The following is a 27,494-nucleotide window of genomic DNA, read 5'->3' as shown; positions in this document are numbered from 1 at the left end:
TTAGGTAAAATGAGATAAGATCCTGAACCAAGGCAGTGACAGTAAAGATGGGGAGATATGAACAAGGGGTATCTATAGGATCGGGTGATTGACTGAATTAGGAGTGCTATAGGAAGGAAAGAATCAAGGACAACCTCTAGTTCTCTGTCCTTGGCAATGAGGATATAGTGTTTCCATTCTTCAAGGTCGCTAATACACAAGGGAGAGAATTTGGGGTGGTGAGGACAGCGGGGTGAGATGATTTGTTCAATGTTGGATACATCACAGAACTTCTCAGAGGTGAATCCAACAGGCTCTTGAAGATACAGTCTTGCTGGCATTGAATACAAAGATGTGATTGGTTGTCATTAGTGAAAGCCCAGTAGTTGAAGTCATGGGCTCGGGCAAGTCATCGGATATGATGTAGCCCAGGTGAAAAGAATGGAAGAGTAAAGGCGCGGACACCAACAGGTGAGAAAAAGCTGAGAGTAAAACAGCCATATAGGAAGGGACCAATGGGGGAATGGGAGGCTTGGGAGGAATAGCATTTCATCAGCTAAGGGACAAGAGGAAACACCATACTACCATGACTTCTCTGTTAAATAGAATTGAGAAGAAATAATGAAAAAAGTCATGCCTCCTGAGAGTAACAATTCCATAGAGAACAGGCCTAGTTAGTCTGTAAGGTAAGTGCTAATGCTATTCCCCAGCATCAGCATTGCAAATGCCTTTACTTCTGCTCTGGTGATGACACTGAGAAGAACCAGGGGAGACAGAACAGCAGCCCCACTTGTGGTAACATGCTAGGGGCAACACGGCGACTCTAGATGTGAATGCTAGGCCCACCTCAGCCAACAGGTGGCCAGACATGCCATCGGTAAGCACTCAGCAAGGGCCTGCAGGTGATGTCAACTTGCTCAACTTCTTTTTCTGATTTTTTATTGAAGTACAGTTGATTTACAATATTGTGTTAATTTCAGATGTACAGCAAAGTGACTCAGTTATACATATATATATATTTTTTCAGATTACTTTCCATTATATGTGATAACAAGATACTGACTATAGTTCCCTGTGCTATACAGTAAATCCTTGTTGTTTATCTATCTATATATAGTAGTCTGTATCTGTTAATCCCACACTCCTAATTTATCCCTCCCCACCTTCCCCTTTTGGTAACCACAAGTTTGTTTTCTATGTCTGTGAGTCTGTTTCTATACAGATTTATTTTTATTATTTTTTAGATTCCACATATAAGCGATATCGTATGATATTTGGCTTTCTCTGTCTGACTTACTTCACTCAGTGTGATAATCTCTAGGTCCATCCACGTTGCTGCAAATGACAATATTTCATTCTTTTTTATGGCTGAGTAATATTCCATTGTATGTATACACCACACTTTATCCATTCATCTGTTGATGGACACTTAGGTTGCTCCCATGTCTTGGCTATTGTAAATAGCGCTCCTATGAAAATTGGGGTGCATGTATCTTTTCAAACTAAAGTTTTCATCTCTTCTTGATATATGCCCAGGAGTAGGATTGCTGGATCATATGGTAACTCTATTTTTAGGTTTTTAAGGAACCTCCATACTGTTCTCCACAATGGTTGTGCCAATTTAAATTCCTACCAACAGTGTAAGAGGGTTCCTTTTTCTCTACATCCTCTCCAACATTTCTTATTTGTAGATATTTTGGCGATGGCCATTCTGACTGGTGTGAAGTGATACCTTATTATAGTCTGATTTGCATTTCTCTAATAATTAGTGATGTTGAGCATCTTTTCATGTGCCTGTTGGCCATCTGTATGTCTTTGGGAAAATGTCTATTTAGGTCTTCTGTCCATTTTTTGACTGGGTTCAAGGTACAGTTTAAGAACACATGCCATCCTCAGTGATTTTATAGTCTAATAAACATTTTTTACTTACGCACTATTTTTTTTCTAATTTAAAGTTAAGACTACTTTGAGAATGGCTAGCAAGCCTGATGTTTAATGAAGGGTACTTTCCATACGATGAAATAATTACCATATGCTGGGCAGGATTATGAAACCTTTAGGTGGTATCACGTCACATTATCACCTCACAACAACTCGCTATGACAGGCCTTATTACTATGCTCGTTTCGCAGAAGAGACAAACCCAAAGCACAGACAACTGAAGCCCAAGGTCACAGCTACTACCCTAACCCAATCATGTGTCAGGGCAAATTCTCACCCATCATGTCTACTGTGTTCTCTCACACACATAAGGAGGGATTTGTCTTTCATCAGGGGCAAGGGAAAGACTGGATGAGAGGCAGCAGGACTGGGACTGGTCCTCATAACTTCCTGTAACCTGTGTGACCCTGGACAAGCCAGTTAACCTCTTAAGTTTCATGTTTTCCCATCTGTATTATTAGAACAGTGGTTCTCAACATGGGTGAAATATACAAGCACCCAGGTGTTTTACAAAAAATAAGGATGCCATGACTTTATCCCCAGCAAACTGAATCAGATCTCTGGGAGCGGGGAGGCTTTCAACACTGCTGCTGCTTAGCAATACCCACGAGTAACAGCGATATGCAACAGAGCTGAGAACCACTGGCTGGGTGGCCTTCAAGGTGCTTCTAGTTCTGTAATGGTCTGAGCCTGTGGTCCATGCTCATGGGGCCCATTCCCACCTGGGAATCAGACTCCTCTGAGTCAGATTACCCTGAGTCTTTGCTCACGAAAGGGAGCACGGTGCCTGAGGTCGGGCTGTGTAGTCAGAATGCCTGAGCTCAGATTCTGGCTCTGCTGCCTCCCAGTGTGGAACGCTACCCAGGCTAGCAAGCACCTGTTTCTCATCTCTAAAGTGAGGGTAAAACAGCATCTGTTGCACTGGGTTGTTCTGAGCGTTAAACAAGATAATATACGTAAAGGGCTTCCTGGCTGCCATGTAGTAAGGGTTCAATAACGTACAGCTGTAAATATCACGATCAACGCTTGATGAAAGCCTGGGCACCCTGTTCTCCTCCAGCTGCCGCTAACAGTGAGATTACATGAGAAGCTATGCTTACAACCTCCCAACATCAGCACATCTATGGACACACTGTACCCCAGTAAAGCACCCCAGCCTGGAGCCTCTGAGAAGACCCCTCCACCCCAGAGGGGTCCGGGGAAGACCCTGGAACTCAGCTTAGATGTTTGTACTGTGGCCACTGCCCCACTGCAGGAAACCCCTCTTTCCTGCTGCTCTTGCCTGTGGCCAGGCAAGGCCTGATAACAGGCGGTGCCTCTCTGCAGAGAAGGGGCCAGGCGGCCGGTGGAGCATGTTTCTGACGATTGGCACTTTCACTTGTCATTCTCTTGAGTGGATCAGTGGAGAGTCAGGTGGAGTAAAAGCAGCAGCCTTTCAGAATGGTCCCTCTTCCAAAGTCATCCTGGGAGTTCCCAGCCCCAGGGCTGAGCCCTCCTTCCCTCTGTGGTCCTTCACATTCGCTGTGGCCAATAAACATGACAAACCCAATACACCATGATCAGCTGCGAGTTCCTTCTGCCTCGTACACAGATGCGACCCCCTCTCCAACACACACAACTACATTAGGGACAAAGGACAGAGACACACCATGTTTGAAGCTCAACAAAGAAACTTTAAATGCACCATCTTCCCTCCCTGGGCTGTGCAGGGAGAGAATTTCAAGTGAGACTGAACGCGAACTCCCCAGGGGAAGTGATACAATGTGAGTGACATGCAGCCCAATTTCAAGATGTGCTTATTAAGCAAAATGAAAATACATAAATAAAAGGTGCACTTGATTATCTTATTCTCTGCACAAAAGCCATGTGAGCTCTTGGTGTTGGAGGGAAATCCACGGATGCCACTTACAGGAGAAAATGTCCTAGTGGACAGGTCAGAGGACAGAGGCGGCCTGTCCGAGGAGCCAGAGCAGGTGGTCGGCTGGGGGGTATGGGGCTGTGGACTGGAACGAAAAGACCATGGGCACCACCGAGGGATGCCAGAGGAGAAGGGGCCAGGAAGGAGGAGAGAGGGAAGAGGGACAGAAAGGAAACATAGGGGAGCAAGGAGATTCAGACAAACCTGAGAACAAAGAGCCCATGAGCACAAGGGGGCACAGGACGGAGACCAGAAGGTCCAAGCGAAGATGGTGTGGAAATGAAAAAAGATGAAACGCTGCAAGAGGCAGAAGACAACAAAAAGTACAGGCAGCAATGAAACAGAAGTTGCTGGTAAGATCAAACGAAAAACAGCCTCAGAGAGACAGATGGGAGACGGCAAGATGATCCCAGGGAGGACAGATTGTACATCTCACCTCTACACCAACCCCACTGATCTTCCACACGGGAACTCACTGCAGCCAAGTCGGAGCATCCGTCAACGTTTACACCCGCTCAAGGCTAGGATACAGGCTATGCACTGGGTTTGACATGGCCTCTGCTTCCCGGCAGCTCTGGGAGCCCAGGGGAAGGAATGGGGGAAGGCTGATGACCCAGGCAAGGCCTCCTTGCCTTCACTTGGCTCCCAGGAGCCCTCTCGGCAAAACAGAAACCCTGTGAGAAATCTTCCTGAATAGGGTCCTTTCTCCTCTCATTTGGGTTTTTTTTTTTGCCCTTGAGAAAAATTCCAAACTCTGTAGCCAGCTTCCGGGACCTCGTGGGACCTGGCTGGAGCTCATCTGTCCGGTCTCACCTGCCACCCTCTCTCCCCTCCTCTCAGAGCCTGCCTGAGGGATGTTTATGGGTTTCCTGAATTGGCCACGTTCCCGTCCATCTCCTGGCCTTGGCATACGCTGTCACCTGTCTGGGCCCACCCACCTGCCTCGCTTCACCTGGCTAACCCTATTCAGAGCTTCACTAAGGTGAAGCTTGCCTTTGGGGGTCCCCTGGGGTTCTTGGAGGTAAGGGTCTCTCCGGGGCACTGCCACAGCCCCCGGTCCTTGCCCCGACCCTCTCCCTATACTACAATGAACCCTTCACTTCTCTTGTCACCCGCTAGCAATATTCTTGTCTTTGGGGACAAGTACCTGGTCTTTGTGCTCTACCCCAGAGTCTAGCATAATGCATGACTCATAGGAGGAACTCAATGAATATCTGAATAGCGAATGCTTGAAGGAAGGACAAGTTTAAGTTATAAATGTTTCTTTCTTCACCCGGGGCCTGGGCCAAAGGTGAGGCAGGAGATACTGTGTGTCAGAGGGGGGCAGGGATGCTAACGACCCTGTCTCAGCTCACCTTCTGTGGTGCTGCCGGTGGGCTGCCTGCTCTTCTGAGTGCTATGGGCCACCCTGGCCTACATTTCCAGTGTCATCAGCTACCACCAGTAGAGCTAAACTTCCTCTCAATCTATGCAGGATTTTTACTGTGAAAAATGCACTTGTCATCTCTATTAGCCTGGGTTGTCCAAAGAAACAGAACTAATAGGGGAGAGAGACAGATAGACAGATATACTGTTTTATATTGAATAGTAATTGTCTCACACAATTATGGAGGCCAGACCTGTGATCTGCTGTCTACAAGCTGGAGAAACAGAACAGCCGGTGGTGTAATTCTGTCCTAGTCTGAAGGTAAGAGAACTGGAAGCTCCAGTGTCTGAGGTCAGAGAAGACGGGCATCCCAGTTCTAGCACAGAGAGCAAATTTGCCCTTCCTCTGCCTTTTGGTTCTATTCAGGCCTCCGACAGATTGGCCGCTGCCCGCCTGCGCTGGTGAAGGAGATCTTCTGTACTCGGTCTACTGATTCTCATGTCAATGTCTTCTGGAGACACCCTCACAGACACACCCAGAAATCATGTTTTCCCAGCTTCCTGGGCATCCCTTACTCCAGACAAGGTGACATGTAAAATTAACCATCTCAAGTCCACCCCTTGTTAACTTGGTACCAATACACAGCTCCTTAAAACATACTTAATCTCCAAATAAAGACAATAATAAGGTCCTAATTCCACCTAGTCTGATACAACTAACCTGCCCTAATCCCTTCCCCAGAAGAGGAGGTAGAGTCCTTGAGTGATGTTTACTCTTCTCCTGACATCCTGTAACTTAAATGCTGTGACATGAAATTAACAACACAAATACTGACATAAAGTCAATACATGTTACATTATGTGATAAGAGAATGAAAGAGAGACAACAGAAACAGTCGCTTAATATATGTACATAGACACACACAAACACATATTCATAATAAAATAGAGGGAACTATTTGAAATACTCATGACAATTAGAGTCCTCATTTCTGTAACTGGTCACAAGCTTGTGGCTAGTATTTACAGCTATTTTCTTCCACTAACTACCCTGCATTCTCTTTGCCTTTAGCAAGCACCTCAGCTAGTCGTGGTTCTTTCCCTGGTGGTGTGACCCGAACCTTCATCCCTGAAGGGCCTGGGCCATTCGTCCTCCTGCCTGGATGGGGTTGTTATATTTCCCATCGGCCTCGGTCACAGGCATGGTGAAGCCCTAAGGAGTCCCAGCCAACATCATCACTCTCTCCTCTGCCTGTTGATTTAGAGGCCAGAGGAGGCCAGAGGAGCCCAGAGCGGCCAGGCGGGCCTCTTAACTTCCAGTTCCACGGAATCATTGCTGTCTCCTTATGGAAGCTTCCCTCCCCCTGGAACTAAGGTCTCTAGACCAGAAGAGTAGAAGGTCAGGGGAACAGGAAGCAAAACTTCTACTAGTGGGTCCCTAGGGGCACCCCCTTCCCTTTCCGCCCTCGATTCCTGGCCCTGTGAGCCCTGGCTCTGGAAAAACAGCCCCTGGAGCTGCAGCAGAGGGTTGAACATGCATTCACTGCCCGCCCACAGGGAGGAGAGGGGCTGTGGACGGGTCAGTGTATGACCACAGCAATGAGGGTGGAACCTAGTAACTCTTCAGAAGGTATTCTAAAACCAAGTAGGGGACACGGGAAAGTCTGTGCTGATTCACTTAGCAGGGCAGCTCTTCTTTATGTCTCTGTTTCCCATTTTTCATCTGGACAACAAACAGCAACAAGCTCGGGGAGAGGAAAGCCACATGGCAATCAGAAATGTGGCACAAGCCTACTCCCCTGATGGACGCCTCTCCCACTAACAAGCACAGACATAAGCTAGCATTTTATATAAATATGCTCTCAATTACACTTTCAGTTGCCTCTTGCCCTTAGCTCCTCTGGGCCCAGATCTGTGATTCCCAAACCCACCTGCATAAGGTCCCTACTCATACCTCCCCCTGGGTGGTTCAATCGGTTTGGGAGGTCATCAACATCCTTTTTCTTCTTCTCCCCATTTTTTTTTTTTTTAAATTTTAGAAAGTGCCTCATGAGATTCAGAGGCAGACAACAGACACGGATGGTCTCATGCACAGTTATGGTATCTCATGTTTTGGGATTATCTGAACCTACTACTCTTCGTATTTCCAAACATCTCCTATGTGAGAGGCCTTCCTGGTGCTTGATTCCACCTTATCCTGTCTTATTTTAACCATTACCGTTTCCTCCTGGCCTGTTGTAAATCTTACCTCCAGTGGGTGATCTGGTTTTATTTCAATAATCCAAAAGCCATACTCTCAGATTTCCAAACCGAAACAAAGCCTGGCACACGCTTTTCCCTTTATTTGTAAACATATAAACCTGAAACTTTTACGAAGATGTAAACATTGACCTCATTTTACTTCCAACCTTAACAAATCCCACATGGAGGAGAACACATGTTTCTTGGGAAAAGGACCATCTGGGAAACCTGGGACCAGCCCACTCTTACTTCTGTGCACAAACTTCCGTCCTCAGTCAGATGCCCTAAAGTTCTACACGTGTAGCTGCTCAACAAGACAGGGGCTCTCGGGCTTCCCTGGTGGCGCAGTGGTTGAGAGTCCGCCTGCCGACGCAGGGGACGCGGGTTCGTGCCCCGGTCCGGGAAGATCCCACATGCCGCGGAGTGGCTGGGTCCGTGAGCCATGGCCGCTGAGCCTGCGCGTCCGGAGCCTGTGCTCCGCAAAGGGAGAGTCCACGGCAGTGAGAGGCCCGCGTACCGCAAAAAAAAAAAAAAGAGAGAGAGGGGGTCTCTCCAGACCAGGAACGAAGGATAACACGATATAGACCACATTCTCTCTCTGCATCCCTGCCTCAGAAACCACTCCTCCAGGGCATCCTCCATTCTGATGCCAAAGGTCCTTCTAAAACATAAGTCCTGTCGTTTTCTTGCCTAAAACCTTCCTAAAATTCACCATCCCTTCCAAGATGAAATCTGGACTTGGTGGGCTGGCAGAGAGCTGGTCCTCTCCCTCCTCTGGGCCATGGGCATCCCTCACAGCCTGTGCTTTCCATCCAGCCGCTGGATGGAGTGACCCGTTCGGAGGTCTCTCAAGCCCTTCCCTCTGAGTGTGGTTCCTTCAGTCTGGGCACTAGCCCTCGTCTTTCACTTGATAAGAAAATCCACCCTGTAGGACTTCCGGGAAGATGGCGGAAGAGTAAGACGCGGAGATCACCTTCCTCCCCACAGATACACCAGAAATACATCTACACGTGGAACAACTCCTACAGAACACCTACTGAACGCTGGCAGAAGACCTCAGACATCCCAAAAGGCAAGAAACCCTCCCCACCACGTACCTAGGTAAGGCAAAAGAAAATACAACAGAGACAAAAGAATAGGGACAGAACCCGCACCAGTGGGACGGAGCTGTGAAGGAGGAAATGTTTCCACACAGTAGGAAACCCCTTCGCGGGCGGAGACTGCGGGTGGCGGAGCCGGGGAGCTTCGGCGCCGCGGAGGAGAGCGCAGCCATTCTTTTTGTGAGTGTGTATGTGTATGCTTCTGTGTGAGATTTTGTCTCTATAGCTTTGCTTCCACCATTTGTCCTAGGGTTCTATCCGTGCGGTTTTTGTTGTTATTGTTTTTTTTTTAATTTTTTTCCTCTTAATAATTATCTTTTTATTTTGATAAATTTATTATATTTTATCTTACTTTATCTTCTTTCTTTCTTTTTTTCCTTCCTTCCTTCCTCCCACCCTCTAATAAAAACAAAAATAAACAAATGGGACCTAATGAAACTTCAAAGCTTTTGCACAGCAAAGGAAACCATAAACAAGACCAAAAGACAACCCTCAGAATGGCAGAAAATATTTGCAAATGAAGCAACCGACAAAGGATTAATCGCCAAAATTTATAAGCAGCTCATGCAGCTTAATAACAAAAAGCAAACCACCCAATCCAAAAATGGGCAGAAGACCTTTATAGACATTTCTCCAAAGAAGATATACAGATTGCCAACAAACACATGAAAGGATGCTCAACATCACTAATCATTAGAGAAATGCAAATCAAAACTACAATGAGATATCATCTCACAGCTGTCAGAATGGCCATCATCAAGAAATCTAGAAACAAATGCTGGAGAAGGTGTGGAGAAAAGTGAACCCTCTTGCACTGTTGGTGGGAATGTAAATTGATACAGCCACTATGGAGAACAGTGTGGAGGTTCCTTAAAAAAAGTAAGCGGGAAGAGATATGGGAACATATGTATATATATATAACTGATTCATTTTGTTGTGAAGCAGAAACTAACACACCATTGTAAAGCAATTATACTCCAATAAAGATGTTAAAATGAAAAAGAAAAAAAGAGAAAGAAAATCCACCCTGTAAAGTCAGCTTAATGTCACCTGGTCTTAGAATAGGGTGACCACAGCATTTTGATAGGAATAACAGAAAAGTTCACGCTCTCACATGCAAGCAAGGGAACAGAATAAACCCTGGAATTGGGGGCAGAGGAGGGAAGATTTTCATTTACCGTCAGACCCTAGTTTTCATTCATTTATTTATTCAATAGACATTGATTGAGTGCCTACCACATGCCAGACCCTGTTCTAGGCACTTGGATGTAACGGTGAACAAAGCAGCCACGTCCCTGCCTTCCCCCACTGGAGCATGTGTCCTCGTGGAGGGAAGCAGACCACGACTCTAAACATGTGAATATATGTTATGCCAACAGGTGAGCTCTGCTACGGAGAAAAGCGAAGGAGAAATGCGCTAGAGAGTGAGCAGGTGGGTGGGATCTCTGCCTTATACAGGTGGTCAGAGAGGCCTCTCCCTAAGGTGACCTTGGGGCAGAGGCCTGCAGAATGGGGGGCTGCTCCCAGGGATGCCCGGCACGGGCTCCAGCAGGGGAGGGGGCACAACCCTGAGGTGGAAGCCCCTTTGTCGTATTCCGAGAACAAGCAGAGGAAGAGGTGGAGTAAGAAGAGGGAGGAGAGACGCCAGGTGGTATAGGACCTGTCAGGCCACAGTAAGGACTTTGGGTTCTACTGTGAGGGAGCTGGTGAAGGACTGGGAGGTCTGCTCAGAGGGATGAGGAAACCTGTAAAGGACCAGTCCTGCTGAGTGTGAAGAGCAGAGCGTGGGGAGTGAGTGGAAAACAGAGAGGGGATGGGAGCTTGGGACAGGGCAGTAGAACTGCGTGTGGGGAGAAGTGGTGGGATTCTGGATAAACTTCAAATTTCAGCAACTCTAATAGGAAGTGCTCAAGCCGGAAGAGGAGTAGGGGAGAAGGAAAAGAGTCCAGATCGATGCTGAGGTTTGCAACAGGAGCTACTAGAAGAATGAGTTGCCATTGACCGGATGGGAAGCCCACAGAAGGGAGAAGTTTGGGGTCAGGGTCGGGGGTCATCGGCAAAGACAGCTAGAATTCAAGAGCTTGATTTTGTACCTTTGGAGTTTGAGGCACCGGTGAGACAAATAGTAGTGATCAAGTCCAAGGAGTAGGCCCCCCAGCTAACAAGAGAACGCATAGCAACTTTATCTTCAATTCTAATCCCAGGTCCCCAAACCACATCTCAGGGCCCAGTGCTGGGCCACATCACCAGCCTCCTTCCACTGGAATCACATGTGGCTCCCCCAACCCCCGGAACCTGGTGGCAGTTATTTTCAACATCATAAAGTAGAGTCGGGCTTCCCTGGTGGCGCAGTGGTTGAGAATCCGCCTGCCGATGCAGGGGACACGGGTTCGAGCCCTGGTCTGGGAAGATCCCACATGCCGCGGAGCAACTGGGCCCGTGAGCCACAATTACTGAGCCTGCGCGTCTGGAGCCTGTGCTCCGCAGAGAACAAGAGAGGCTGCGGTAGTGACAGGCCCGCGCACCGCGATGAAGAGTGGCCCCCGCTTGCCACAACTAGAGAAAGCCCTCGCACAGAAATGAAGACCCAACACAGCCATAAATAAATAAATAAAAATTAAAAAAAAAAGTAGAGTCTCTGCTTATGCATTTGGATTATTCCGTCACCTCCTGTAGGTACCCCAAGGATAAGGAGCTGGTGTTGTCCAAACATCTACATGACAAGGGTGGCTGTCCAAAGAGAGTCTTTAAAGAAGAAATAAACAGCCTGCCTGCAAGATGACTCTTTCTTCAGCTCTCACATTGGCCAAACCTGAACTTCTGACAGATTTGGAATACCAACCTTTTCTGACTTTCAGCCACCAGGGATTCACAGGGTTGAAGGCCGGTGTATTAGTTTCCTGCGGCTGCTGTAACAAGGTACCACAAACTCAGCAGTTTAAAACAACAGAAATGTGTTCTCCCACAGTTCTGGAGACCAGGAAGTCCAAAATCAGTTTCACTGTGTTGAAATCAAGGCACCTGCAGGGCCGCACCGCCTCTGGATGCTCTAGGGGAGAATCTGTTCCTTGCCTCTTCCAGCGTCTGGCAGCTGCTCCCTGGCTCATGGCCACATCACTCCAGTTGCCAAGGAGAGCAACTCTGAGTCTCTCTCTGCTCCATCTTCACATGGCTTTCTCCTCTGTGTGTCTGTATCAAATCTCCAGCCTCCCTCTTATGAGGATACATGTGATTACATTTAGTGCCCACCTGGTTAATCCAGGTTACTCTCTCCATGTAAGATCTTAACTTAATCACATCTGCAAAGACGTCATCATGTAAGGTAACACTCACAGTTCCAAAAATTAGGACCTGATATTTTGGGTGGTCATTATTTAGCCTAGCACATCCAGTCTCAACACACAGTAAGTCCATTAGCTTAATGATTGAAAAAAGAAGCTTTATGGGTCCATTCATGATCCAACAAGTAGCCTGGGAGCCCCTATTAAGTTCTAGGCCCTGGGGATAAAATGCAAAAGCAGACAGGCTCCTTGGAAAACAGACACAATCAGCTAATCACAAAACAAATGCCGAATTACAACTGTGGTGAGAAATACAGAGAGCTGCATGATTCCAAGTCCTGGGGGAGGCCGGGGTGGAGGTTAGCGTAAGACAGGAGGTCTGAGGAAGCTCCCTTAGGACGTGGCATTCAAGTTACTGTTTGCAGGATAAATGGGGTTAACTGAATGGAAAGAGGAAAGGCTGCGAGGCAGAAGGCAGAGAATGGAGAAAGGCCATTTCTGGTCATTTCCACGACCAGAAAGAACAAGTAAAGTAAAATGCAATGAGAGCAGTGAGGCAGGAGCGTGGGGTGAACAGGGACTGGAGAGGAGGCGTCCCAGGAGGTGCAGCCCTCGGTCAAGTCCTTGAGGTTCCATCAAATCCAGGCGTGAAAAGAGCACTTTGGCTGTGAGTGGAGAAAGTGTGGGTGATGGAGAGCAGAGTGGGTGTGGGCAGACTAGCTGTTTTATTTTCATTTTAACAGCTGAGAGCTAAACTGTCAGACCATCATTTTCAGAAGACTTGTATCTGTTTGGCCTTCCCGGACACCCAAGCCAGCTCCCCAGGTTGCAGGAGCATCTCTCTCTTAGTCCCAGGACGCTCGTGAACAGCTCTGTCCCAGCAGTTCCCCCTTTAAACCCCAATTGCTGCCTCAGCCCCATTTTATATCCTGATCACAGAGATCAGTCTCAGTCATCTTTGTATCTATTCCAACTCGTATTTCAGTACTCGACACGCGCTAGTCTATGTGTGAGTGAAAGGGGAAAAGGAAAATCAAATTTTCTGATCCCTCAGCTCAGGGTTGCGAGAAAAGTCGTGGCTAGCTTGGGTGCTTAGAGTGAGGGGCAGCGTGAGCACAAGTCCCCCTTCTGAAGTGCAGGCACGATAGCAGTCTAAGACCTCCATAAACCAGACCCGCGGAATTATAAGAGCAAAGGGGGTGATGGCGAGAGAGCAGGGGAACGTCAGCAGGTCAGAGGTCAGAAAACCAGGCACACAGAGTGCAAAGGAGGGGACCAGGATGGGAAAGGGGGATGCAACCCAGACAGCCTCCTGGGAATGGAGACCCAAATCCACAACAGGACACGTACGCATTCTTGGTACAGAGGACCAGGACTGTTTAAAGTAGCCCACGTAAGACAAAGGGAAGGAAGAGCCTGGAAAAGGGAAGGAAGAGGCTGGAAACCTTTATGCTGATAAACAATTACACAGATGAAGGACGTTACTTTCTAGCGATGTTCGGCTTCCTTCTATTTGGTACCTTCCTCCAAATTAGATTGGGTGATACATCAAAACATTTCTATAATGTGTGTCTAATCTGAAATAGATTAAAGAAGTAGGTCATTTTTCCAGGTACTTATGTCAAGATTCAGACCGGAATCCGGGACTCCTAAATCCTGAAATTTACTGCTTTCTGCTAAGCTGTTCCATCCCCAAAGGAGCCAACACTGGGTTCAATTAACCACAGTAGAAAGCACTATTTGCCAAGTGAAAATCCTCTATTTTGAATTCTTAATCCCCCCACCAGCTGACTTTACCACAAAGACATGAATGTATAATTGAGACATAAAGAGAACATGTCACCAAATTGAACTGCCCTAATTTTAAATCAATAACTTTTTTTCTCAAATAACATGAAATGAAGATCTCTCAAAAGAAAAAACATCTAGTTCCAACATCTCCAGGAGGCGTTCTCCACTGAGCCGAACTCCAGCAAAAGCCAATTCGATTTCTTACCAACATCAGACACTAAATTATCACAGACAACGCTCAACAGGAATATAAATCTTAAGATACACTCCAAGGGGTGACACCGTCTACCCTAAGTTGGCCTGGAGACATCCGAAACACCAGGTCTCCTCTACCCAACGGCTCTTGGGTACCAGTGAGAGGTGGCTGCCAGCAGTGGGCGGGTCTGGCGGACCCGAGGGGCTGCAGACCCCTTCCTGCGGTTCTCATTTACCTTTGGCAGCATCCTCAACCTCTCTGGCACGATCATCACTATGACAGAGCTAAGCACCCCAGTGCCCATGGCTCTGTTGGCTAGTGTACCAAGAAAGGCACCTCAACTACACCGAGGGAATATCATCGTTAGTGCCCTGCCCTAGGACCTCGTATCATCCTCACTCTCCCTCCTCCATGTCAGGCGTTTCCAGACTTTCCAGCTTTGTGCACGCCAGTGCTAGGACGCTTCTCTCCAGATCCCCTGGAAAATCCTGCTCACCTCTGAAGACCCTGGAGAAGCACAAGCTTGTAGTTTTGCCTGATCTTGCAGATGCAATCAGTTCTTCCCTTTCCGTGTATTCGTGGCATTTCTACGTACAAACATCCTAATTCCTAACCCCTGTTATCCTCTAAGAGGGTTATTAACAAATAATACAGCAGTCTCCTCTGCTAGACAGGGCGGGGACTCTGAACACGTGTGGGTCCCCAGGGCCTGGCTTCCAAATACTGTTAAATGGAATTGAAAGATGACAGCTGACAATCCTCATGTGACAACAGATGGACTAAGGGACTTGGTCACCAACGTCTCCCCACGCCGTACGAAGCTAGACGTTTCAATTTGGCAAGAAGAAGAGGGAGGGTTTAGACGTTTTTGAGTCGTTTGCAAAAGTCATGGCCTTCAAATCAATGATGCTGTCCTTGATATCACTTTATACACACCCTTATAGGGATGACACCCAGAATCTTTAGGAATACAGTCATGAACCAGATCCAATGGATCACAAAACCATAAAGACACCTCATACAATCCTTCATTAAAAATATCTGCTTCGAGTTCAATTTGAGTAAGCCATAGGGAGCCTGTGATACGGGAATAGGAACCTAAAGGAATGCATTAGGAAGGGCTGCTTACTCAGAATCTCATGTTTGCCCTTTCCCCAGTAGAAAATGACCACCCATCTTATTTGGAGGCTACGGGGCTACATATGATCCAGGAGGAATCAGAGCTACTTTCCTCAACCCTCTGGTGTTGAAATCTGAGGTAGCACAGACTCCCTGGAGAAAACCACCTAAGGGACAAGAATTCTGTGGTTGCTTAAAGACCTCCCCCCTTGGGAGCCCTAACTGCTTACCTGGAGGGATGCTGCCTGACTCCCATAAGGCTTGCTGTGAAGCAGTAGGGTCACCCGGGCTTCCCGCTTCCCTAGAGCTCTGAGTGGTGTGGAGGATAGGACAGGGGACCTGTTATTACCTACTGTGCTGACCAGGGGGCACCAGCAGGCAGGTGCCAAGTTTTCCCAACTGCCTAGGAAACAGAAAGATCCTCCCCAGCAACACCAGAGGGCACAGAAAATGCCATTATTAAGCCTGTATAAATTTTACTGTAGCTATTTTCTCAGATTTCTTTAGTATAATAGACTCTACCCTACTTGGCTTAACAGATGGAGGACGTTCCGGGGGTTTACTGAAATTGAGTAAACTCACTAAGAATTTTTGCCTCTCCATGGCCCATAACTGCATCAAAAAATTTAAAAACTCAGCAGGTAAAGCTGAGTTGCCTCATTTGCATGCTGTCGAAATTCTGTAAATCAATTTCAGGTAAAATGCCCTACTTCCTTGTCATTCTCCAGGGTGCTTTGAAGAACACTTTAATTTTGTGGTGGAATTTAATTTCCTGACTTTGTGAAAGTTCTGCCGAATTCAGAGGTACCGTCTTACGACCAGGCCCAATGTGCATTTTGATCTGTATCTCGAACGGGGGAAGGAAGAGGTTAGATGGTTTGGAGAGCAGTTTGGGATGGCAAATGTGACCTACTGTCACACAAGGCCACTGGCAGCTGAAGAATGCAGATGTGCTCAAAAGGTGACATCTGTGGACTTAGGGCCGGACGGTGATGCTTCCTCTACTATGGACTCAGCGAGATGCAGCCCAAATGGAAATTAGATGGTGCAAAGGTCTCTTCAGCTCCACGGGAGCCTCGCAGGGCCAGGGGGCAGGCTGCTTTCAGCGGGGGATGTGGCTGTCTGAGAGGCAGAAGTCTTTGCTTTCAGTGTAAGGATTAGAGCACATTATTCCCTTTGATCTGCTGTTTTTCAAATTCCCTCTTGTTCAGGTTCCGGGTGGGGAGGGTCTATGGGGCGTAGGTATCTAGAAATTAAAAGTTATTGTTCCTGTTCTCTTAATCATAATAATGAGTTTGGCTTGACAAGGTCAATTAATTATTCAGGATTAGAAAGCAACAGGATTCTACATATCAGGCGGGTATGCGGGGAGGGTCCTGAGCAGGGAGACAATACCAGGTAAATGCAGGGCTGGCACCACCAAAGCTCTGTTGTTTGCAAGTCACCTGCTGGTGCCGGCTATTCCCCGGCCTGGTCCCTTTCTCTGCGGGATCCCACCAGCCCAGGAAATGGACGGCCACATCCTGGCTTCCTCCTCTCATCCCTGTCTTATTCCATAGACATTAGCGGGGGACCCCCTTCACGTGAGCTTCATAGCTGTTTGACTCCAAAAGGCAGGTAATTAACTATCAAACCATAGCAGGGATTTTCAGATTAATTCTGCCCAGGGAGAAATAGGAAAATTCATTTCGACCAAACAAAAGGGAGGGGGTAATTAGATGCTCCAATGACAAAAGAGAGACCTAAATAGAGTCTAGAAAACTGATACAGGGCCCAAAGCTTTTATTAGTGTTATTTTTACACCAATACCCCCATCTTTATAAGCACCGCATTCTACCTTCCTCTGTCACGCAGGTAGGTCTCTAAGTGAGACTGAAGCCCAGCAGGTATAGCAGCAGACCTGGCAGGTCCGGCTCTGCATGCTGATAAGGAGAGCATTCCCTAAAGTCCCTGAAGACCACCAGGGCAGTTTCCCTGCACTGCCACATAAGGGCTTTTACAAATACAGTTAGGGCTTTGGGGAAGTCTTCCATACTGTCCTGAATTTGGCAAACAATTCAGTCCCACAAAGCATTTTTATTCACTCAGCTTTCCAGGATGGGGCCTCTTCCAAGAAACAATGGAGACGGGGTAGAGCTTTTCCATATGCAGAGAAGCCTGGTTTGGCAGCAGGATCAAGAAGGGGAAAGGATTAAAATACATACGCAGCTGAACTGGAGAAGCAGCCTCTTATTAATTACACTCGTAAAGCAGGGTACCCTGAGGTCACAGAGACGGAAAGCGCTAGACCCAAATTTTCATAAATCGGAGATGGATCGCCCTCACTCTGGTCTAAAAGATCACGTTCTGGCTGCCTAAGTGGGCATGCAAACCCCTGGGTGGTATTTCTTACTTTTCACAAACACATTTTGAATGGAGAATTCAAGGCATCAGAAAATCATGAAGTCCAAGTATCTGAACGCCTCCCCACTTCCCTGCCCCCTGCTGCTGCTACCTGCGGCTTCATCACAGGGCACTTTAGATGCGATAAGCGTCACCCTCCCCCGGCTCCAAGGCCAGAGTCTCGACGTCCTGGTGGATGTACCTCCTGCATCTGCCCACTTATCCAGTCCCCAGGTTCTGCCTCTGCTCCTTGGGACACAGCTTCGGACTCCGGATGTCCTACTCTGTGTAGCTATCCGAGGAACTCCAGGCCTCCATCTTTTTCAACAAGTCTCTCCTGTTTTTCTCTTTTTAAAGATTTTTGATGTGGACCATTTTTAAAGTCTTTATTGAATTTGTTACAATATTGCTTCTGTTTTATGTTTCAGTTTTTTGGCCCCAAGGCACGTGGGATCTTAGCTCCCCCGACCAGGAATGGAACCCGCACCCCCTGCATTGGAAGGCGAAGGCTTAACCACTGAACCACCAGGGAAGTCCCACTTCTCTCTTTTTAAAGCACCACCAACTTTTCTAATTTCCATCTTCTCTCCAAAATCCCATCCCCCTTTCCACCCCACAGCCAGCCTTCGAAGTCAATGATGCCCATTCTTGTTTCAGCACCTACTGCCCAGCAGAGAGTTCAAGGCCTCTGGGGATATTCTATCTGCACTGCCCAACACAGGAGCCACCAGTCCCCAGTGGCTGCTGTAGCACCTGAAATGTGGCCGGTGTGACTGAAGGAGTAAATTGCAAATTGTATTTGGTTTTAGCTAGGATAAATTTAATTTTAAATAGCCACTGTGCTGAGTAGCTGCTTAGCTCAGATGTCCTGTCCCTCACTTCCCTCCCACACTGGCTCCAGGACCGCTCTCCTCCTGAGGCCGCCCCTTGCTCCTGACCTGCCTCTGACACTCGCCCCACATGACTGCCCGGGCTCTGTCTGCAGCCCTGAGCCCGCTCCTGCCCGGACGCTGCCCCTGGATGGTGTGAATCAGAAGCGCCATCAGCCTTGTCCTGCAGGCTGGTCTTACAGCCCTGGCCACGCAGCCTGAGTCCTCTGGGGTTTCACACTCTCCCCTCCTCTGGCTGGTGCGCTCCACGGCTCGACTTCAGAGCCGCTTCTCCACCCCTGTGCCTTCCACCTCGGGGCTTCTCTCTGGAGCCCAGGCCTGCCTGACCACCGTCCGCACTCCAGCCACTTCACCAGTCCTGCCGAGACCTTTGGAAACCACCGCCCCCAACAGCACGGGAAAGATTTGGGAGAATTTAGGTAGCCCCAGAGCGATCTTCCTAAAAAAAGATACAGGGAAAATACAACGCAACAGCAACAGGTAGTGACAAGAGAAGAGATGGACCCACTAACGAAAAAGGAACCAAGCATCCCCTATTTCCCTTTTCCTTTACTACGAGGACACGATGTGCTATCAACAGATTTTTAAAATACCTTAGGGAGCCAAGCACAATCTAGAACTTGCCACCAGCGAAAGGCTTGCCTTGAGGGTTGCCAGGGCTGAAGATGCACTAAGAGCTAAGCTCCAGAACACCCAGGCCAAGGAAGGCCCAGCCCCGAGGCCCAAGCTTGAGCCAGAGGACGGGCCAGTGCCCAGGAGCCCACGGGAAATGTGGCTGCCGTGTAAGCGGACCAGCCTGGTCTCTGTGTAGGTCATTCTGAACTCTATGAAAATGTCCGATCAAACACCAGGGTGGTGAGAGGACCCAAGGGTTTGGAGGGACTCGGTGCTCCGGAAGGATTTAGACAACAGCTACACTCCCAGAACCTAAATTCCTGGGGAGGACTTGGGCAAACGGCATACAAGTCCACCTTCCCCCCACGAATGGCAACTAATACTTCAGGGGCAGCATTTCGTTCACGTGCTGAGTGCTTGGCCAGGGTACTGGGAAGCAGAGTTGTTTCTCAGCGGCGATTTATGTGTGAATGAATGGAGGCGAGGGTGGGGCAGGCACAGAGGGCTGAGGGGCTGGCACTTAGGCAGGTGCATGGGTGGCCCCAGGTCTCAGCAGGCAAGCAGAGAGAAGACCCAGTACAAAGAACAAGCGGGGCAGTAGGGGTATTTGCTAGAAAGGGGGAAAATATAATCTCAGGCTTTAGTAAGCTCACTTAATTCTGTGAAAATAATATTCCTTTCCTTCTGTGTGCGTTTATTTCTGTATGAAGCTGACTACATGTACACAAATACACACACTCGTGGGTGGAAATACGAGTTCAGTTATTTTCTGCTGCTGCTATCATGTGTGTGTCTGTCTGTGAGTATGCGTTTAATGACGATAATACCATTTTGAAAAGTTAAGACGTCTTCCATTCCAACACCGTGCTGCAAAGGGCTGAACGGGGATGTCTACAGAATCCAGCAGTCCGATTCTGCTGGGAATTAGGGTTTACGTTCAGTACGATAAATGATTCCAAGATAAATACATCTCTTTCTTTCTTATTTTTTTAAGTCCTGGATGGTGACGTATCCTTTTTCCAATACAGAAACAGGGGAGCCTGGCTCTGTTTAGTTTGTCTGATTGCTTCTAAGAGGAGGGACAGGTTGGCTCCGAGAAACCATGGTCCTCTGTTCATTAAAGCGTCAATAATGCCCGGTCCAGGCATATCGACAGCAGATTAGCTCAGGCTGAGTCTGTGGACAAGACCAGAATCTTTTTTAACCCAGCTTGTTTCCAGATCAATACACCCATCAGCATTTGAAAATTAGCCCAAGATGAGATTCTGATATTTGAGGTGGTATGTCATGCTCAGAGGCCACCTTGCCAAGCCACAGGTGTAAACGCCTAGCTGGGGATTAGACACTTTCCATCCCCATGGATACGAGTGAGGATTGATGTAGACCCCATCCTCCACGCCCTGCCCCTCCCACCTCCTCCCCCCCCCACACACACACACTCTCAACCTTCCCTCTTTGAGTCTGTGTAAGTCCTTGGGGCTATAACCCAGCCACTTGCCTCAAGGGGCATTTATTAAATGTGTACTTTGTTCGAGGCACTTTCCGGGTGCTCAGGGCAGGAGTGTATGGGTGTGAGCGAGGAAGGGGAGGGGACCTTAAGGAAAAACAATGACGCAAACATGATCCTTGTTTTCAAGGAGGCTTCGGAGTTTTTCACTACTCCTTCCATTTTCCAGTTCCATAAAGGTCCTGCTTCCTAAGGCAAGCGTCTGTGATGGTGTAGAGTTCCTAAGGTCTGTCTGTCAGTGTCAGCCACTCTCAGCAGTAAGTGTGTGCATGGTGGGGAGGGAATGGGGTGGGGGGGCATGGGGCGTGGCTGCAAACGTACCCCCTGGTGCTACCGACTGGGCCACTGGGGCATCCATCAAACTCCCTCACAGAACAGTGTGACTCTCAATCTTTTTCTGGCCAATAATAAAACTTTCGCCCGCCGACGCCATCTCCTGCAACAATACCTACTCTGCTGTTTGTGATACATTCTGCTACTGTCTGTGCAATTCCATTTCCTTTAAAAAATGCTGTTTGTATCCAGCAGTTTGAAGATTTTCATATATAGAACCAACAGAGGAAACAACCACCATCATTTCCTTTTAGAAAGAAAGAGGGAAAAATAACATAAAATAAAAACAACTTGGTGTGACCAAGCTGTGTCACAGCACGGGGGGCCACCCACCCCACTGGCCTCATCCCTCAGCCGCCGGAGCCTGTTTGGGTCTCCCTCCAGCCTGTCCTCTTCCCACCACTGCCCACCGACCTCGCCCTTCCCAGTCGGGACCCTGACCCAAGCTGCCCTCTGTCCTGCCTTCTCCCAGCTCCCTTCCCTTCTCTCCCTTCCCTGCTCCTTGTCGCTCTCACCTACCATCCACAGCTCTCCCCTTCCCTCTGGGCTGCTGGAAAGGAGGGGAGAGGAGGCTGGAGGAGCCTCTGGACCTGGAGCTTACTGCTGTGGACCTGCCATTCAGGGGGATGAAGAGAGCTGGGAGTGAGAGCTGGAGAAAAGACCAGCAGAGGATCTGGCTCCATCGCTCGGGGGCTTCCCCTCTGAGGTAAAGGAGCAAGGATGTGGTGCACTGTTAAATACGGTTTTTTGTTTGTTTGTTTGTTTTGTTTTTTTAACATCTTTATTGGAGTATAATTGCTCTACAATGGTGTGTTAGTTGCTGCTGTATAGCAGAGTGAATCAGCTATACGTATACATATATCCCCATATCCCCTCCCTCTTGCGTCTCCCTCCCTCCCTCCCTATCCCACCCCTCTAGGTGGTCACAGAGCACCGAGCTGATCTCCCTGTGCTATGCGGCTGCTTCCCACTAGCTATCTATTTTACATTTGGTAGTGTATATATGTCCACGCCACTCCCTCACTTCATTCCAGCTTACCCTTCCCCCTCCCCGTGTCCTCAAGTCCATGCTCTAGTAGGTCTGCATCTTTATTCCCGTCTTGCCCCTACGTTCTTCTGATCATTTTTTTTCTTTTTCTGTTTTTTTTTTAGATTCCATATATATGTGTTTTTAAAAAGTTTAAAAAAATAGCAGCTGTATTTTTAAAAAACTAGCTAACACTTAACCAGCACTTCTGTGTGCCAGGCCCTCTCCTGAGTGTTTACACATCAGTACATGGAAAACGTAATCCCCTCCACCGACCCTCGCAACGTTGACTCCATTTTACAAAAAGAAACTTTGAGTCACAGTTGGAAACCTGGGGTCCCACAGCCAGAAAGCGGCCAAGTCCGATTCTGAGCACTTGCTCCCTGTCTGGGAATCCGTCTGCACGGCTGCGTGTTGTCTGAATGCCCAGCACCTGCTCTGCTTATGGGGAAGCAGAGAAGGGCCTGGGAAGCATGGAGACAGCGGAAGCAAGAGATGCAAAAACACAGACCTCAAAAGCCGGGGGTGGGTGTGAGAGGCTCAGAGGAAGGGGAGGGGAATGGGGTGCAACGAAAACACAGAGGATATCAGACACAGGCATTAAAGGCGAGATGTGGCATCAGAAACCCAGGGCTGGCTGGTGAGAGAAGAAGCCAACAAGCTGGAAACCACAGAGGTGGCTGTGACGGCCATGTCCCAGGTAGGTGTTTAGAGCATCTGCAGTGGGCTCTGCCTTCTTTGAAGGCTGTGTGAGGGATGGCATATGTGCAGTGCCAGAGAGCTAAGATGCTGGTCTTAAAATAAAGCAAGCTTAGCAGTGGATGGAACCTTAAAAAAACTTAGAGGAGAAAAAAGCCAAGGAAAGCAATAATCAGGAGCTAATTTTCTGAGAAAATGTATTATTGGAACAAAAGCAAAGAACAAACAAAAAAACAAACCCTAGTCCTATTCAATGGGAAAATGATTTGAAATTTTAGCATCAGATGGCAAAGTGAAAATTAGGAAATTGTCCTGGCCAGATGGAACAGACAGACTCATCTCAGTTGAGAATCACAGTGAAAGTGTTGGATACAGGCTCTCTCAGCCGCCCCTGCACCGGCTGCCCCCAGGCCACCTACCTTGCACGATGAGGTGCACCCGGGAGGTCTTGGGGTGGTTGTCCGTCTGCACGGAGCAGGTGTACGGGCCCTCGTCGTACACGTCCACGTTCTGGATCTCGATGCTGTACTGGGTCTGGGTGTTGCTCAGGAGGACCACGCGGGGGTCCAGACACCACTTGTCGTTCCCGGCGTAGAGGATGGTGCTGCGGTTCAGCCAGGCCACCCGGGTGACCCGGTTGTCAATCGTGCACCTGGAGGGAGGACCAGACGGGTGAGTCAAGGGACCGCAGAGAAACGGGAGCCATCAGGGTCTTCTTGGCAAGGCTGAGATGCCTGGTCACCGTGCCTTGTCTTCGTCCCCTGCCCCCAATGTGTACACGCACACCTCCTGTTTGCTTTGGCCTGGGGGGCACTTTCTGGAACTCAGCGTCAGAGGTCTTGCAGAACTGCAGCCTCAGAACATTGGCTCTTTCAGACTTCCAGGTCCTGAGTGATTCTGTGCTTCTGAAAACCCCTATTTCGATACCCCTAACTATTCACTAGTTATAGCCTGGAACCATCATCCGTCCTCAGAATGGCTGGGCCCTGGGACTACCGCCATCCTCCCCCCCGCTCTGGGATTTCCATGAGGTGCATGACGATAATCCCTCACATTGCTTTCAAGATGTTCTGGGTGTACTAAGTTGCTCAATACTCAAAACAACCCTGTGAAGAAGGTTCCATTGGTAAAAAGAATTGAAGAACAGAGACACTGAACGCTTCTGGCAAATGGCACAGATAACGTGCGCTAGATCAGAAACCCAGCTTTTAACTACTAAACATTCTTTCTCCCATCTCAGAATAGCGAATTCCAACAGAAGGCTTTTGAAGTCAAAACTAAATATGGACCCACCACCATTGCTATTTCTCCTCATTATACCCAGGGGCAGAAATGTTCAATTACTGCTAGACTAAAGGCATTTTCCAAAATCTCAAAATGGTTCGTACATGTAAAAATAGACTTTCTTTCTTTTATTTTTGCATCTGGAGTCCCCAAATTGTGGAAGCTCCCTTCTCTTTTCCTACACTTTCAAATTTCCCAGCTACTCTGGCCAAATCCTCATCAAATCTGTCTGCATTCATTTCCCTCTCTAGCCACAGCGAGTATGTTTTACGGCCTGAGGCTAAATTTCACAAACAGTGTCCTGATCCTGGCTATAATGCTGGAAATAGCAACTTAGCCACGGCAGGTACAGTGTTGCCTCCAACGTAATCATGCTTTTGCGGGGTACGAAGTACGTTTACATCCACCCTGTCTCATGTGATTCTTGCAGCAAACCGGTGAGATAGATGACCTTACCCGCCCATTCTCCACTTTAAAGATCAGGCCTCCAGGGTCGGAAATGGTCTGGTGACTTGCCTCAGGATAGGGAGCTAGGGAGCGATGGAGAGTCAGACCCCTCAGCCAGGTTCTAAGTCCTGGTCCTGGGTGCCCCTCAGGATGTGCAAAGGTGAATGTTTCAGGCACGGTTGCTTCCACTGAATTCTCATAATTGTCTGTGACCATAAAAAGCCTGAGATCTGCTGCTGGCTACACCAGCTTCCCCAGGCAGTGCCTCTCGAGATGTGCTCTCCAGTGCTGTGCGTCCTTTCCACTCGTACTTGTGTAAATGTCACATGATCATCGCCGGGCCTCTCAGGCACAGGCGGAAAGGCTTGCTGAGAGGCCCTGTAGGGAAAACCGCTCAACCAGAAACACCTCTGCTCAGCTGTCCAGCCTTCTTTGTGCTGCTCACTGCGTTTTTTGGACAACGAAGGATAGAAATGATGGGAAACCTGACCAGGGGAGTATTTCTGAAAGCGGGCATGGACCACTCGCATCAAAGTCACAGGAGGTGATTTTGTTACCGATCTTCTTGTCCTACTGATTCAGAATCTTTGGGAACTCAGAAACATGAATTTCTAACAATACCCCGGCTGGGTCAGACACCCACCAAAGTTTGAAAAGCAATGGGGTATACAGCAGGGTATCCAGGACCAGCCGCATAACCTGTGGATCTCAGTGCAAAACGCAAAGGCAGAGTCCTTTGCTCAAGGACTATTAAGAATTTCAAGATGGCGAGAGCAGGGCATTTAACAAGTGCAGGGTCCTGTGCGAATAAACACACACCCTGAAGGGATGTCCCACACTTCTGTGCTTGTAACTCTCTTCGGGATCTTACTTAAATATGCATTCTGATTTGGAAGGTCTGGGGTGGGGCCTGAGAGTCTGCATTTTTCGTAAGCTCCCAGGAGATGACAATGCTCGTGGCCCCCAGACCATCACTTAAGGAGCATAAAGCTAGAGGGAACCGTATGCACGTGAGGGTTGGAGAAGCACTGAGCTAGCCCTTCACTATGTGAAAGTGTGACCAGAAAACCGGCAGGTCGTCATCGCTGGGGAGCTTGTTTGAAACACAGACTCGGGCCCCGCCTCAGATGTAACGAACGAATCTGTATTTTCATAAGCTCTCCGGTAACCAGGACGCACATGTGGTCTGGACCGGTCTAGAGTGAACTCCAAGACTTGCTGTCGGCTGTGATAACAATATCCTGAACATACCACGAGACTGAGCAAGAGGTAGGGAAGAGCAGCTGATGCGGGAAGCTGGGCCTCCCTGATGCTGTACTTGCCTTGCACCCCTGATGCTCGTCCTCTCAGGCTACCTCACTAAAATGTGGATGTGAGCCACCATGGTGTGCACCCCCTTAAGAACAACACACTCCACAGCTCGCTTTGCCAGCAATGTAGCTGGGATGTCATTCATATTCATGACTTTAAGGGCAGTCACTGCTCTGAATTTTGCTTGGATCCAAGGGGAGGAATTGGTGAAATTCATATTCACAACTGATGTTTATTGAGTGCATATTACTATATGCTAGGTATCCTGTGAGTCTATGGTATGTGCTATTTTATCATCTTCAAAAAACTTGGTTGCGTTCACCTATGACGGCCAATTTACAGACGAGGTTAACTGAGTCTAAGAAATATTATCCAAATGAACTAAGACCACCCTGCAGAACCAAGATTCAAACCCAGTTTTTGTTTGTTTGCTTATTTTCCCCCAAAGTCAGTGATCTTCAATGTCCTTATCCAGGGCTTCCCAAAAGTCCCTACAACATTTAAATTCAACTCTCTGTAAGTCCTGACAAAGTACAGATTGCTGGGTCACTACCTGGTCTGGGGACCCCAGTTTGAGAACCATTAATTTAGACATTTCACTGGTTTCTGGTGACACGAGAGCCGCAGCGCAAGTGGGCACTAGGAAGTGACTCTCATTTGAAACACTTTTCTACTACTTTACGGGAGAGAACTTTCTTGCAACCAATGTGCCCTGGGAAGCCGGAAGCAGAGTCCCATTTATTTTGTCCTCCAGCAGCTGAAATTTGACCAAACACCAGGTGAGTGGCAGTGGGGCAGGAAATGCTGATCAACAACCTCTAAACTGCTTGAATAATTGTTTCTGATGCCCACAATGGGGGCATTTCACAGCCTCTCGGTGAACACGAGAGGACCGTCCTGGGCTTCCTTGTGAGTGTCTAATGATTGGAAATTGAATGAAACGGAAGTGGTCTCACCACACTGCACCGCACTCACAGGGCCAGAGATGTTCATTTGCAGAAGCACTCATGCTCCGACACAGCCAATTTCAGCAGTTATGCGGCCCCTGTGATATACTACGCTGAAAAGCCGGCAGAGCTTCCGCCCTGGTTCGGGGCACATCGAAGGTCATGATTAGAGGTCCAAACTGTCATTGCTGGGTATCAGTCTTGCTGTGTCTCCACGGAATTAATGTGGCTTCTGAGAGATGAGTCACAAAGGTAACTTGGTGGCCAACTCCTGCCACCTCCTCATACCTGCCCTCATCTATCCGTCTCATTTACAGAACGATACACAGGAGACAATTCTCCAAGTATTAAAAAAAAAAAAAGTGGACGTGAGCATAACTGCAGTCTCAGGCAGAGCTGATGCTTTGGTTAGTGGGGAGTTGGTGGGGAGACCAGGTGGGAAATTCAGTCAACAGGTTCCCTTTTTCCAGAGACAGCCCTTAGTTCACTTCTACAGAATTACTCCTAAAACACACGTATTTCATGCTATTTCAGCTCCCTCAGGAAGGGGGTCAACTATAGAATTAACCGGAAGTGAGCAAGGCTGCAAACTCAACCCTCCCTGACTAACCCAGATAAGTGTAACAAGACATGGCCACTTGCCACTGAGGAAAGAGTCAAAGGTCAGCCCGAGGCAGGCTAGGAAGAGAAGTGCCGAGTCAGAAAGGATTGGAGATGGCCTGGCCCAACCCTGAAGATCTCCACCCCTTCCCCCTACAGTCTTGAGATGCACTAGGCACCCACCCTGAGCATCCTCTCCTCCGTCCGTCCCACCACGTATACAAAGAACAGAGGAACAACCTCTGCACACACAGGGCTTCTGGATTGAGCCCGGGAACTCCCCAAACTCCAAACATGTCTCCTCTCAGAGCCTCAATGCCTGACCTCACTTGCATCCATACTCGAGCCAGGGGCCATCAACTTTCCCTATATCTGTAAGCGATCCTCCCCTCCCACAGGGCTGGCGGCTCTCCGCTCCTGTGTGTGGTCCCCATGGACAGCCCACAGCCTGGCCTGTGCAACATCCTGACAGAATCCAGACAGAGAGAGAGTGCCTGGGAGGGGCAGGCTTGTTTACCATT

General features: G+C 48.4%; 1 protein-coding gene across 5 annotated transcripts in view; it reads right to left on the bottom strand.

Moving 5' to 3' along the window:
* Positions 1-27,494, bottom strand: part of NTM (neurotrimin) — a 917,312-nt gene that overhangs the window by 158,121 nt on the left and 731,697 nt on the right. For all 5 annotated transcript variants that reach the window (XM_024756859.1, XM_024756856.1, XM_024756855.1 and 2 more), the window contains one exon: positions 22,804-23,036. In XM_024756859.1, coding sequence (XP_024612627.1) covers positions 22,804-23,036 — 233 coding nt within the window. The remainder of the gene's footprint in view (positions 1-22,803; positions 23,037-27,494) is intronic.

This window comes from Neophocaena asiaeorientalis, unplaced genomic scaffold, assembly GCF_003031525.2.
Source record: "Neophocaena asiaeorientalis asiaeorientalis breed wild unplaced genomic scaffold, Neophocaena_asiaeorientalis_V1.1 scaffold424, whole genome shotgun sequence".
Lineage (NCBI taxonomy): Eukaryota > Metazoa > Chordata > Mammalia > Artiodactyla > Phocoenidae > Neophocaena > Neophocaena asiaeorientalis.
Note: the sequence above shows the minus strand (reverse complement) of the source record. Positions and strands in the feature narration are given on the sequence as shown.